We start from the raw sequence: 15,285 nt of genomic DNA on the forward strand, positions 1-15,285 counted from the left end.
ATGGAAAGGTGAGAAAGGAAGACAAGAGAATACCTAATACGCGTACCAAACAGAAGAGTTTACGTCAGTCCTATTCACCAAAAATGTCTGAATTTTCATTCGCATATTCGAAAAAAGTGAAATTATTATAGAGTAGAATGTTTATTAAAAAGAGTAAAACAAGAAAAAAAATAGGATATAAAAACAGAGAAAATAATTAAAAAATATTTGTAAATAACAGCAATTTCATGTACCATATACAAATTTTAGCGTTAAAATAATAATTCTCTTTTCTAATATTGTTCTTCATAATTTTAATTTTCATACAGCAAGAACGAGAATGTCATCTTTTTCCATTTTCCAAATTTGATGAAGTTTGTATGTGTACTATATTAATTAAATATATCATATATATGACAATTATTATTAATGTCGATCGTATATATAATATTAAATTTCGAAACCTGAAATTCTTGTAATGATAAGAAAAGTTTTGAAATATCTTTATAAAACCGAGCCAACTAATATAGCTGAGAGAAATAAATTCTTCCTCCGCGTTACGAGTTCGAGTCATTTCAATGTAAAAAGATATGGTTATATATCTCACCCTACAGTAATAGAAAAATTTTATATATATACAGAGAGAAAAAGAGAAGAAGCAGGAGAGCAAAAAAAAACTCTTCGAAACTTGATCGGCTCGCTCGCACGCTCGTCGGACGTCATTTAAAGACAGCATTTAAAGCCGCAGTCTTTTGCATTCTTCTTGAACGAAGCACCGATGCTTCTCGATACATCGCGAATCGACTTCCTGAAGTACAATTTCTCGGAGGAATGTGTGCAAGAACGTGTCGTAAAGATTAAGTGTTGGAGAATCGTATATATTATATATGATATATTATTCTGAATTATTATAGTCAGACATAGTTAATTTTTACTAATTTGTTCTTCCTAGAACGCTAAAAAGAGTTCAAAAATTTCTGTATTTTATTTTATTTAAAAATCAATCGATATTGTATTTTTGCGTGGAAAATATTACTCGGTAATCTAACGATAAATAAAAACAAATCCGATATGTTATTTTTAATTTTTCGATGCTCAAACAAAACTGTATGCTCCGCTGGAAAGCGTTGTACCGAAAATATTGGAAAAATTATTCCAAAGCTTTATATTTTTTTGAATTAAATAAATCTGCGCCGGATTCACTAATTCGTCGCATTTTTGCACAAATTTTATGTTTGTAAAATTAGTAAGCACTAATGTGTCACGTATTTGTATTTTCAATTCATGAAAATCGGTTAGAAATGATGAAGCCTTTCTGGTTTCTAATGCCAATGTCAAAAAGATAAATCGATCCACCGTACTGTTTGTTTTTATTTCTAGACATGAGAAAATTATATGCCATAATATGCGCGATGATTAAACGATTAATAATTAGATGTATGTAAAATTGTATCGAGATCGATAACCGATCGTCGTGTACGAGAAAAGATAATGTCACCGATGCATGCGATAAAACTGTGAAACATATATGTATATACTGTACAGAGAGATCGTAAAGTATCACATGGGTAAAGTGTGTAATGCGATATGTGAGGTGAAGATGTTAAGGGTGCTGTCCCATGGCAGTCGGAATTTCGGAAAACGGAATCTTGGAAAAGTACTAGAATAAGGATCATCCAATCAGAATTATTTGGCCGGGATTGAATTTTTATCTCTATACATATAAGAAGAATTTTATTGTTAATAAATAATTGTTCGGTAAGTATTTATTAATATATAAATATTCAATGAAATATTTAATCAAAATATTTTATCGCATAAATAGTTATTGCATTGTCAAGATTAAAAGTTACGTGCTTGTCGGTCCGAATTTTTTGTAGTTGGGTTCCCCATGGACTAATATTTCCGCAATTAGTAAAAATTGAAAAATTTATTTTGATAATTTTCCGACAAAAAAAATAATTAGTGCAATAGAAGAATATATAAAACAGTGAAATTTGGATGTATTGTTTATTATAACAAAAGATAAAGAAATTTTCTAAATTGAAAGACGATTTGAAAAATCACTCCATGGGGAGCGAGGCTATCGAAAAATTGGATTGATCCCCCACTCTAGTACTTTTCCGAGATTCCGTTTTCCGAAATTCCGATTGCCATGGGACAGCACCCTAACTCGTCGAACGTGAAAGAATGATAAAAGAAAATGGGAAAGAAGAAACAGAGGAACGAATAAGAAGATATAAAAAGAGAAAAAAATATTGCTAATGCTGCGAGCGTCAGAGGCATATAATTCATGCGCGCCAATATTGGTACCGGTTTCTGTCTAGAATCATTGAAGCTTTCACGCGTATTTTACACACACATAGTCGTAAAATGCAGAAGTTGTACGACTAGACCGTTACGAAGGCGATTATATCGTACACGCGCCTTCCGGTAAACAGTAAATGTATTTATTTAGGGCGAAGGTGAAGCGCGCGGTTTTTTATCGATGTGCAATGGATATGCTTTTGGCTCGGTAAATCGCAAATCGTGGAAAACAATCGGCGCGACTTGCCGAGTGGCGCCGGAATCCAATCTGGGATATTGCAAATAGTGCCTCAAAAAGGAGGAAATTTTAATTCACGGCATATCTGTCTGTGACAGAGAGTCGTATCGAGTACTGAGCTGGGCACGAACGCTATTATGATATAAATATTGAATTTCGATGTATATCGACAATCTGCTTCAACGTGATCCTCGCAATATCGTCATCTGTAGGAATGCTTTATTAGAAGATCGCAGCATCGCAAATTTTGCATTCATTTTTTTTTAAGTAACTAACCGCAACTCCTGCGAACTTGGCACATCATACCTAAAAATCTAAAAGTTTTTTTAGAGTTCTGGCATTCTTCTGAATAGTTCCAGAGTTCTACGTAAGTATTTTAAATAGTTCCGATGATTAAATACAAAAAAACCGAATTTGAAAATATGGTGCCATATCATAAAAATAAATTATTTATTCGAAGTTCTAGTTAGTTTTACAATAGCTCTGCAGTTCTATGACAATTATACCAATACTTCCAACAATTAACGCGAAAAATCAATTTTTAAAAACTCAATGCCTAAATGCCCTCGTTACTTTTCTTATACGAATTACAATTTGGGTATTGAGTTTTTAAAAATTGATTTTTTGCGTTAATTGCTCGAAGTATTGGTATAATTGTCATAGAACTGTAGAACTATTGTAAAACTAACTAGAACTTCGAAGAAATAATTTATTTCTATATGGTGCACTGCGTGAACTTGGTGCACCATATTTTCAAATTCGATTTTTTTCTATTTATATATATAATCATCGGAACTATTTAAAATACTTACGTAGAACTCTAGAACTATTCAGAAGAATGCCAGAACTCTAAAAAAACTTTAAAATTTTTAAGTATGTGTCAAGTTCACAGGAGTAACTAACCAACGCTCTGATAAATTTCACAATTTTATAACCTCTTTCAAAGTTAATTTTTAAATATTTTAATTTAAAAATATATATAAATATTAATTAATTATACATTTAAGTTTTTTATATCTTCTTTAAATATTTAAAAATTGTCATTTTGTGAAATATGAGAAACACGAATATGTTTCAGTAATAGTGACATATTAGATTTTTCGAAAAGTTTAAACTTTCCAATTATGCATTTGTGTTTCCAAAGAAAAAAAAATAAATAAAAAATGATGTAAAAAGCCCAGATTCTGACAATTACTATGAATAAATGTCCTCATCGCGTGGGGAATCCACGATATCAGTAACGACAGGGGAAATGCGCGTAGGTGTATCTTCCGCAGCTACAGAACTGTCTCTCAGGCTGAGTAATAACTTCCGCAATGTTAAATTCGATACGAACTGCACTGCTGCACGCATTTAAAACAATCGCATGCAATTACAAGTCTTTTTTGTGGTCGCTAATCGATATCAAGAAATGAAAAAAAAATCACTAGAGACGGTCTCATATATTGCAGTCAAGTATAAACCGATAAGCTCAATTAAAGATTTATATGTTTAATATAAATAATTAATATAAATAACTTATTTTTGAATATATATCTACATACAGTAATCTCTCTTTATGTATTTATAATGATATTTGTTTAGTGAGATCATTCTTTAAAAGAGAAATAATTGTGAATTATATCCTCTGTAGAATGTAGTTCGTTATGGAATAGGGAGGGAGATTGTGCATACACGCATCGGGCCGGTTTTCTGCGTATGGAGATATAAACTGACGTCGAAACAGTTTGACGGACGAGATCGTGTAAAGTTCGAAATACAAAAAACGCACGACGAAGCACCTGTCAAATCACATTATCGGGCATGGTCGACACCCGTGCGTCGATGCCATATGCCTCGCATGATCGCGTGGTTACGCGAAATATCGAAAGCGTCGTGTATTGTTTTTCCCCTCTTTCCCCTATATCTTCTATACGCGCTTTTTCACATGAGCTCGCGACCGACAATGATAAGCGGCACTCGGTCAAGCGATCGAGTAATTAATGACAAACAAGGGGAAACGCTTCATCCGCCAGCGGTTTTCCGCTGGAAAAGCTTCGAGACATTCAATTAGGCAACTCGCCAATCGTAATCGGGCGAGAGCAGGTCGAATATACGATCGTGCCAAGTGATCGATCAAATTTTTTTTGCGACATACATACTCTTGCTTGTTCGCAATCGCGAGAGCTATGACTCGTTGCAATATGCAAATTATATAAAGGGTACACGCAAAGAAGATATTTATCAACATTTTACTTTTTCTGACATTTCCATCATAATGGTACAAACAGAATTAATCGTTCAAGATCGTGTGTGCAGTCTGTTATATTAAAATTTTATTATTTCACGCACAGACTTTGTAACATTCGATTGATAGTTATAAAAAGTGAATTAATATCAGCAAATATTCGAGTATATTACATGAAAAATTAAGCGGTTTAAAACAAATATTTAATTAAAACTGTTTGTAAGATTGTATCAGTTTTAAAAAAAGAGTGACAGTTTCAACCAATCATGACAAATTACGCCAATGTAATGTCAATCAAAATTGAAATAAAGATTAATTAATTGATGAATAATTTTTAGAAAAATTCTTAGAAATTCTATCTTAGAATCTAAAAAATAATTTAATCAGATTAGGGTAGGCGAAATATATTCGTTTGTTCACTATGTATATAGGCAATACAAATTGATGCCATTTGAGAATAACGTTGTCAAATAAAAAGGTTAAACGGATCACGAAACGTCGGTCGTATTTTCTCATGGAGAAACAAAATCTGAAAAAGCGTTTGTGATATACTATTACCACTCGCGCGACGCGGCAAAAAAATGCGCTCTACTGTCTCAGAGTGGGGAACGAGATTTCGACGGACCGGTTGCTTCTTCAATTCCGGAAATACGCTATGCACCGAGCGCGATCGATATATCGGCGAGTTCCCGACGATGTACGAAACAAGTGACGCTTGGACTGCGTCTACTTTACGATACATTATTCTACTTGAAATAATATCTACATACTTTCTCTCCATTTAAAAAAAATATCGAAGATTTATAAGCGAATGCGAAGAATTTTTATCGTTGACAGAAAGAGATACGATATGTTCTTCGATTAATTCTCCGCTGATTTTACTTCATCGTATTTTAATTTAGATTAATTATCGATTCATCAAATTTTCAATTTAATTAATTTTATACATAGAGATATATATATGACGATGCGAAATTTATCGCATCGTTAAGATTTCGCTGCACAACTGCCTAATGATCGCTCTTATGTACACGTGCATTACTGCAATTTCTCGCTCGAAAATTGTACATTTTGACAAATGTAGCACTTGATTAGGGAACGCAAAGGTCGCAGGTTACCAGGCTCGTTATCCACTGTCATATACATTGCAATATGCAAATCTAATAAGCTAGACACATTCGTGGTGTGACAATTTCCATTTCACGTACGTAGATGTTCTTTCACGCGCGAGTGTTTGACCCCGACCACAACGAGAAGGTCAAAGATCACTAACCACAACTGTACTCCCGAACGAATCTACAGGCGCTGCCGGTGACCGGCTTGTTTAAAAGGCCGGCGGTAGTGAATGAATGACGAGCGAACAGTGTGTGAATGTATACCTGCGAACCCTTGTTCCCCTTTGTCCCTTTAAGAGGGCAATAAATAGAAACATTCGACAAGCAGACAAATAGCGATAGCCGGGTACGGATGTCAGTATTCTATGGCACATTAGTGACATTTGTTGGCACGTGGCACTGCATTGTGTTGTGCAGCCTCCTAATTTGACACGCTTACGTCAAATCATTTAACGCGTGCATAAGAAAAATTAATTACAAATTATTTCGTATATTTGATATCTTTGAAGAGACCGATTAAAAAAAATGCACAATTGACACAAGTGTGTTATGCACTTGAGAGTTAATTATTTAAAAATATTGTCAAATTGAGATAACGATAATGTCAAAAATATATGAAAATTATTTTACTTTCTGTACTATAAAAAAATATAAAATTTGAATTAAAAAAATGGATATAAAATATATACGTCTGCTCTCTATCACTATTTCTAGTAATATTTCCTATTAATTAAGGATATCCCCCCTTCTCCCCAACAGAATCGATAATACAATTAGAAAGGATCTTGACAGTTGGATCGCTATTTGATCTGCTTCTCGATACGTAAGTAGGATAAATGCGGTAAGCCTAACCTGTTGCCAGTGATCCTCGAGCGATGGCTGGGCTGAGAAATATCCGGTGTCGTGTATGTCCTGCAGCTCTCGAAATATATTCCCGCTCGGTAGGAGTGTATCCATGGCTACGCACGACGACGAAGTCCCTCGCGGCGGCCCTCCGCTTCGGCCTCCTCTCGCAGGGACGGCGGCGGTCAAGCGCCAAGCAAAGAGCAAATCCAATCAACCAACTGGCCAACCAAGCAACGAACCAACAAGTGACAAACTGACACGGACGAGCCCCGACGCGACACTTGCTCGTATACGCTCGCTCGCGACACGATAATAAATCAACTCGATTCACTTCTGCGGAACGCGTCCGCTACGTAACGGCTACTCACGAGGACTCACGTACGCACGTAAATATAGCAGGTAGCGGTGAGCGCACGTGCGTATCATCAGTGAGAGAGAGGCTTCCCCCTCTACGCGAGACAGAACGCGGCGACGAGACGATAACGTCTTCACTCCGCGAGGACGCCCGGGTGATTGTTCCGAGTTCCGACGATTGATCACGGTTGCGGAAGGAGGGTTATGAAAGCGATCGATTCCCGCGCGAATCGAAGATCGATTATCGATTATTGACGATGACGATTCTCGAACGCGCGCACACGACACGTCAGAAGATGGCACACTCTCGCTCTCTCTCTCTCTCTCTCTCTCTCTTTCTCTCTCTATTTCGCGCGCGCACAATGTCGAAGAAAAAACTGCGCTTCGTTATTGTTGTTGTTTCTGCATCGTCGGAGAAAACACAATTGAACTCACTGCGACGACATCACTCGTGCGGCTCGACGCTCTGTCTGCTGGCGTCGCGTGCACGGCTCGCTTACAACAGTATCCATTACACACGGATCTGAGAGAGACGCAAGAAAAGAGACGCGCGAAGCAACATCAAAATGCCGGCACGAATCGTCGTCCTTACTGCGCGCGTTTCAGAGGTCTCACTTTTCCCTCTTTATATATCCGCCCGATACTTTGATGCGCGTAACTTTCGCCGAAACAACTCCGTGCATTCACTGATAGACACGAGAAACACACACGCGACCGTCTCTCTCTCTCTCTCTCTTCCTCAAATTCAAACTCGTTGCGTACCGGCTTTTCTCTCGAGAGACGGATGCCGGTCTCTCTTTCTCTCTTCCTCTCTGCCTCGTCGTGTCCACTACACGGAATCGCGATAGACACGCACGATCGCTTCGGACTGCACGTCACCGAGTAAAGAACCACGAGATAACACTTGAGAGATTTATTCCGTAACGGACCGGCGAGATTCCCGATCACGAAAACGAACGGACTCCTCTGCACGAGTGCCGAAGAGTAACTGCCGTTCCTCTCGCTGTGACTGAACGCGAGCTGCTCCGAGCGCGGCCGAGTAGAGCCGAGCGCGCACGATTCGGCGCGACGCGACACCGGTCGTGCGACGCCGCGGCAGCACCATTCGGTGACGTCGCGATGCCGGTTGTAGATTTTGTGCGGAAGAAAAATAAACACGGACGCTCCGGAGCCAGAATCGACAGCTCATTATAATCAGTGTAATTAGTGTAGTATAATTAATATAGTACAGTATAATTCCGTAAAAGATTGCACCGTCTACTTCCTGAATCTTTAATGGTGAGTAAGAGACAGAATTGATTTGATATATAACCTATATGTACGAACATATGATGAGTGTGAATATAGCGTCGCGTTGTCGATTGTATTGTAGATTTGCATGGAATAACAATTAACGGACGCAAGGAGCCAAGAACGTGTAGACTATTCCGTAGAAGAGTGCACAGCCTAATTCCTGCATTTTTAATGGTGAGTAAGAGAAAGAATTGGTTTGATATAACCTAGGCTGCGTTCGGAAACGTCATTCCCTCTCTTTCTATATCATTTCTCTCTCAGTGATATAGAAAGAGAGGGAATGCACTCGGCTATATGTACGAACATATGATTCGAGTGTAATATAGCATCGCGTTGTCGATTGTAGATTTGTGTGGGAAAAAAAATAAACGGACGCTACGCAAGGAGCCAAGAACAAGGTTTATTTAAAGACTCGAATCGACAACTTATTGTACAGACTATTCTGTAGAAGATTGCACCACCTAATTCCTGAATTTTTAATGGTGAGTAAGAGAAAGAATTGATTTGCTATAACCTATAACATGTATGTATATATATATGAATATGATTATTGTTAATATAATACATGCTTATTTCAAGCACTACAATAAAATAAAATAAAATATCAAAATAGCAAATTTCCGGCAATGCATTAATATTCGCTGATAATTCGTTTCTCTTGTCAGTAATTAAATGGAATGAGATTTGTATAATAAATTTTTGGATATGCTTTTTTACATTTAAATATTCGATTATTTATGTTTTGAAAAATATATATCATATTTCTACATATGGAAAAATTTCATATACATATACAAACACAATTTTCGATATTTTTTATATAATAGTTTTACAGAATAATTAATTTTGATATTTTAAACAACAATTTGGTTTTTTTACAACAATATGATATTCTCGAAATATATAATTTTATTTTGCGGAACTTCGTTAACTTATAAGATAAATTAAAAATATTAGTGTATATATATACACAGAATTTTCTCTTAGAATGTACCCTAAAAATCATAATAATCGTGAGACAATATGGTATGGAAAGAATTTTATGAGAATTTCTCTGATTAATCTGATTATTTATCACAATAAAAATAATATTTATCACAATAAAATATAAAATATGTTTGATTGATTTTACTATGCAGTTTAGTAAAATTAATCAAACATGTTTTATATTTTATTGTGATAGATATTATTTTTATTGTGATAAATATTAATCATAGAAATTCTCATCAAATTCTTTCCATACCATATTGTCCCACGATTACCATGATTTTCAGGGTAAATTCTAAGGGAAAATTCTCTCAGTGTATATATATATATATATATATATATATATATATATGTATATACAATTAAATACGCTGTTAACGCAATTAACTACGCTGAAAAAATATACTTTACACATTTTTTTCTTTACGATCAGTGAAACAAAAAATAATTTTGCAGCAGTATGCGCAAATCTTCTATAATTTATTCTTTAATTGCATAATTTCGCAACAATTGCAAGAATCGAGCATCATTTCAATTACAGCATTATAATCATTATCTTCGCCAACCGATATTACGTTCCGTTTGAATTACGCATATAGACAATGCGCTTCGGATTCCCATTCAAACAATAATATAGTAAAGATCGTCTTTAATTTATGTGCCTGTCTTACTTTTATACCCCGACCACGGTCAGCTATTCAGGATTTTAGTTTCAACTTCGCGCAGCAAAGATTTGTAACTAATGTATTATGCATCAGAAACAAAAACTCGGCTAGAACAATTTTGCAAAATCTATTTAGAGGGTAGAAAAAATACAACTTTGCTATCAAAATTATAATTTATATCTATCATTTATTATATTTTTTTTTATTAATCTGGATAATGCATCTCACACACACGTACAAACATATAATATTAAAGTTATTATTATATGATGTTAAATTAGTTATCCAATGAGAACCATAAAGTTTCAATAATTTTAAATTAAATTTCGTAAAAAAAATAAACAAAACGTATTGTTAGTAACGAGTGCGTTTAACATTTATTCTGTATATATATATATTATTGCATATTTTACATTTGCACAACTTTTCTATTATGATTATTTTTTTTTTTAATATAGTTTTTTTATAATATATATAAGAGAGCAAAAAATATATAAATTTATTATTTTTCGCGTACAACAGCTTCGTAAATTTATCTCTAAGCTGATCCTGGCCAAAAAGGTTTGCATAACATTGAGATTAAACTGAGAGAAACGGTGTTCGTTCTGCGAATCGACTACGAGAAATGCACAAGCACGGAGCACACGAACGCGGAGAATTATTTGCAAATGAATAATCGCTCGTGAGTCAACTGAGAGAACCGAGAAGGAGAGAGACGAACGCCTTGTGTCGTCGTACATGATTCATGAATTTTGCGCGTTCGTTAAAGCCTTTCTATAGACGCTGGTACAGCGCAAGGGAATGCCAGATTAGATACGTAAGCAACGTTTATGGCGAATGGAATTAGAAGACTGACCGCGCTTATCAGACCTGTACCTTGTTTCCGTTCGAGCTATCGCAGTCGAGCTATCGCTTGTTTGGAGGCTGACCGTGCAATTCGAAAAATATTTTTTTAATCGGTTATTGTATTCGAATCGCTTTGTTTGCGTGCTCGACATTTCTGTCGCACTACACAATCGTTCTGTGAAGTACAGCCGAAAGAGTCTTGATCGTAACAATGGCTTGGGATCGATAACGTCGTCTCGATCAATGATACTATTGACAATATTTTTGAAAGTGGTATTTTTTACAAAATTTTAAATAGATCTTTCAATCGCGAGTTTTGGTAACAGACAGAAATATCAAAGTAAATTACACGTAAATTTTTACTATTTTTTAAAAATCCGTAATTAGCAAATTACAATGCATCAAATTATACATACATATATACATACATTCTAAATTATTTTATGGAGAGGAAGATCCTTTCTCCAACATTTATCTCGAAATTGTTCTATGTCCGCGGGAGTACTGCAGATATTATCTGTTAAATTGCGAGCAGAATGTATAGCACTGCGTTGGAACCTGACCTCATGTAACCTTTCAACTTCGGCTGCGTGTTTCTCAGATACATTCGCCGTTCAGTAGGTTAAGACGCCCGGCACCATAAACATGCTAGCCGCAGTTGGACTCAAGCCCAACCCTCGAAAAGCTTTCTTGTAACGGGATACAGTAGTACGTCGATTCTTGCCGCGAAACGAGGGATGTTTGTTGGACACAAAATCTTTCTCTCTCTCTCTCTCTCTGTTTCTCTCTCTCTCTCTTCCGCACGCTGCGGATGTCTCAATAAAATTACTCGATTGGGCATCCGAGTCCCATTAACATATTAATTCAATTATTCAGTTTAGAACGTTATATCACGCTGATCGATGTTTGTAAACCGTGCATTTCTAGCATGAAATGCTACGAGCATACGTAAATAATTTAAGAGGATGGAACGTCGAGTTTCAACCCTTTGCTGATACGAGTTTTAGTTAGGAAAATAAAGCGATATGATAATCCAATATAAAATATCGCGAGCATGCGAAATATTGGCGCAAAAAAGTTGTTGCTCTTAATATCATACAGTTCCGCTATAAATATTCTGCTACTGTAGCAATTTTTATATAATATTGCGATACTTTATGCAATATTACATTAATTACGAATTTAGCATAATGTATTTTTTATAAGTCCCAATCATATTTATATTGTTTTGAATTAAATAATAATATCGCAGTGAGATATTATTTACGGCCTATAATAAATAACTGTCATTTCATAATATTTGCAATTATAAAGCATGCATGAAAATGATATTTCGAAATGACGATCAAATCTTCGAAAGTGCTCGTATTGCTCATGATTTTCATAAACATCTACACAGTTATAAAATATCTTGTTAAAAGCTGCTTCGTTTAACAAGATTTATATCGTATTTTTCTGTAACAAAGTTTCTTCATATTTCTATTATTATCTAGACGAAGATTAATAACAATAGGTGGCCACGTCGCCGATTTAATGCATATTTTTTTTCTAAATTGCGCCAGCAGTCTCGACGATCCGTGCCTAGAGCGCAAGAAACGTTCTAAAAATGACGTAATCTCGATTGCATAATGCTACGGCAAATGTTCGCAGCATATGCGCTCATAGTACCACTATTTGTGTCAACCATTATTCTTCGAACGACCCTCGGCGCGGCGTCATTGGCCACGCTATGCATTCGCGCATCCTTGAAACCGGAATTTATGGGACGAGGCCGTATATAGGCGCTTATGTGGTCTACCGTCTAGCATTTCTTTCGATAACGTTGCGTAGATGATTTCGTGAAATTGTAAACGATATTAGCCGAGCGGAACGTATTGAAGATGTTCGCATCTCTGTCAATGCCGGAAGTGACAACGATAATTATTATTAACGGCTTCCAACGAAGAGATCCTTAATCTCGTAATCCTATCGTCCACGCTAGATGATTCTAATAAGTCGTGCTCCAAATTTGCGCTAGGTAGATTCCAACAAAATACATAGCGACGAAGATGACAATCATGACGTATCTAAGCCTTCGAGAATGGTTCTTAATATTTTTCACGATCGAAAGAAAATACCGCGATTATATAAATTCAAGATAATTAGAAGTTACATATGTGATTACTTTTAATACGTGGTTTCTATATTGAAATGTTATGTCGTGTAGATATAAATGATGTATTTGAATTTTCGTTTACGCTTCGATGCTTGAAACGCCTCGAATACTTCCGATTAATATTTGCGTCGATTTTATTACACTTTAATGGTATAATACACTTTAATCGTGCAACCGGTATGCACATATAATTATCGTGAAGGGGATCGAAGAGAATGTTCTTAGGAACTCAAATTGTGAGACCTTTCTACGCGTAAAGCGCGATGGAGAGCCAACACGTATAAGGAAACTGCTATCGCTACGGGCGACCCTTATGTCCACGAATTTGGACGCTATAAGTTTGACAAAGCCGTCGATTTAAGGAACCCTCTTTCGTCATCGCCGATACCAGAATGGGGCGATCGACTGACAATGAGAGCTTTTCCGAACGTACGTGTAAATATTCCTACAAGCAGGGATCTAGACAAAATTAAGGGAAAATATGATACACATTCCTCAAGATGATGCATTATACGTATATTAATCGATAATTCGAAAATGATAATTTTTACGCGGATATCAAATATATCTTCGTTATGGAACTTTATATTAAAATGTGATTATTTTTGATTTTTTACAATATATACGGTTGTATACATATATTTTTAACTTAATTGTGACTATATTAGTTTTGTTAATATTGCCATTATTTTTAAAATACTAAATGCTTTAAAAAAGCACTTAGATACACCTATTCTAAAAATATACAAATATGTAATTACCTAATACATATTATTTTATAGATATGTGAGTGATATATACATTTTTCATTGTTTTCATTGATTTCAAAGTTAAGAGAAATTATATTTTTATAAAATATTTATCCCATAAGAATCATACCTGATATTCAAATTTAAGTTAAAGTTGAATTAGTATTATTAATGTAAAATTGCTTACGCAAAAAAATGTGTTCTCTCAGTTTTCTAAAAATGACAAACACTGTCATTAATTTTTATAAAAAACACAAAAAATATGTCTCTTTATTATTTTAATTCCTAAAAAATTAAATTTATATTAAAATCAACATACACGTAACTGTTATATTCTAATTTTTATACAAACAGGTAAACATTGTACAATGTTATACTTAAAGAAACATAAACGTAGGTATATTTTCCACTCGCTTTAATACTGAAATATAGAGCCGAGGTAATATATTAGTGATATTTCTGAAGTCGAATCTTTATCCCTCTTATTCAAGTCGTGGCACGCGTTATATATATACCACCGAAACCTTCGTCACACGAAACGTGCCCGGTTTCTCGACCAACAACACGCCCACGCCTACTCTACGATCCTTCATCTTTGTAAGCGAGGGTTAAGTTTAAGGGTTAGCAAACAACCCTTGAAAGAAGTCGCCTATGATTTGATCGATGCGCGATCCTGTATTCGGTTATTCGTTTTCCGAAAAGAAAAAATACATCCACGCATTTGTGGCAATATAAACAGAAATATAAAAATATTAAATAATAAATATCATATATGATAAATGATATGTCATATATTTTTATGATATTATCATATATGATATATATGATTGTATAACAATAAAAATATTTAAGTATTACAAGTCATTTATTTTGAAAGTGATGTAACTTTGAAAAATATCAGGCTTTAATTAAAGATTCTTTTTTTGTAAGTTTTAGAAAATAGATTTACAGTATTTTACAATAAAGATAATAACGCAATTTCAAAAATAAAATTGATATTAAAAGATATTAAAAAATTAATTCCATATAAGAACTGTGTCGTGAGAAAGAAGTTGTTACGTCGCTCGTTTTTTGTTCCTTTTCCTAATTGTTTTTACCAATTAGCAAAGCTAAAAGATGATAATTCATAGTAATGATCAAACGAAAGAAAATGTACTTGGCATTCTGTTCGATTGATTTTAATATTCTAATTCCTTCCGTTTACATATCCAATTTAGGAGAGTCGAAACTTCTTCTGAATCTTTTTTCTGACGTCGCATTAGTCTGGCAAATGAAATATTCGGATGTTTTATCAGTTATTTCCACGCTCTTTGGCATTTCGGCGTCCTGTCTCGCTGACCTAGTCCGGCGTTTTTGCTTCGCAAGCGCCAAAACTATTCTTATGTTTTCTCTCTCGCTATTTTCCGTCGTGTTTTGATATAGCGTATTCGTTGTCGTACAGTTACCCCCGGGGGAATAAGCAAATCCCATCTCATCGCTCCGTTACAACCATATACAAGGATATGTGCTACTGCTGCGAAAGTG

General features: G+C 35.1%; 1 protein-coding gene and 1 long non-coding RNA gene across 2 annotated transcripts in view; one reads left to right on the forward strand and one right to left on the reverse strand.

Annotated features, from left to right (window-relative positions):
- The window catches only part of LOC145945937 (Krueppel-like factor 6), a 332,032-nt gene extending 323,992 nt beyond the window's left edge, over positions 1-8,040 (reverse strand). The window contains exon 1 of the mRNA XM_083055242.1: positions 6,719-8,040. Within this exon, the coding sequence (XP_082911368.1) occupies positions 6,719-6,823 (105 nt within the window). The 5' untranslated portion in view covers positions 6,824-8,040. The remainder of the gene's footprint in view (positions 1-6,718) is intronic.
- Positions 8,041-8,217: 177 nt separating this feature from the next.
- Positions 8,218-15,285, forward strand: part of LOC145945970 (uncharacterized) — a 169,662-nt gene continuing 162,594 nt past the window's right edge. Inside the window, exons 1-3 of the long non-coding RNA XR_014426949.1 lie at positions 8,218-8,344; positions 8,439-8,533; positions 8,706-8,841. This is a non-coding gene — a long non-coding RNA (uncharacterized LOC145945970). The remainder of the gene's footprint in view (positions 8,345-8,438; positions 8,534-8,705; positions 8,842-15,285) is intronic.

The sequence above is a fragment of the Prenolepis imparis genome, unplaced genomic scaffold, assembly GCF_030444845.1.
Source record: "Prenolepis imparis isolate NDT839.2.m4 unplaced genomic scaffold, iyPreImpa1.0 SCAF_2, whole genome shotgun sequence".
NCBI classification, from domain to species: domain Eukaryota; kingdom Metazoa; phylum Arthropoda; class Insecta; order Hymenoptera; family Formicidae; genus Prenolepis; species Prenolepis imparis.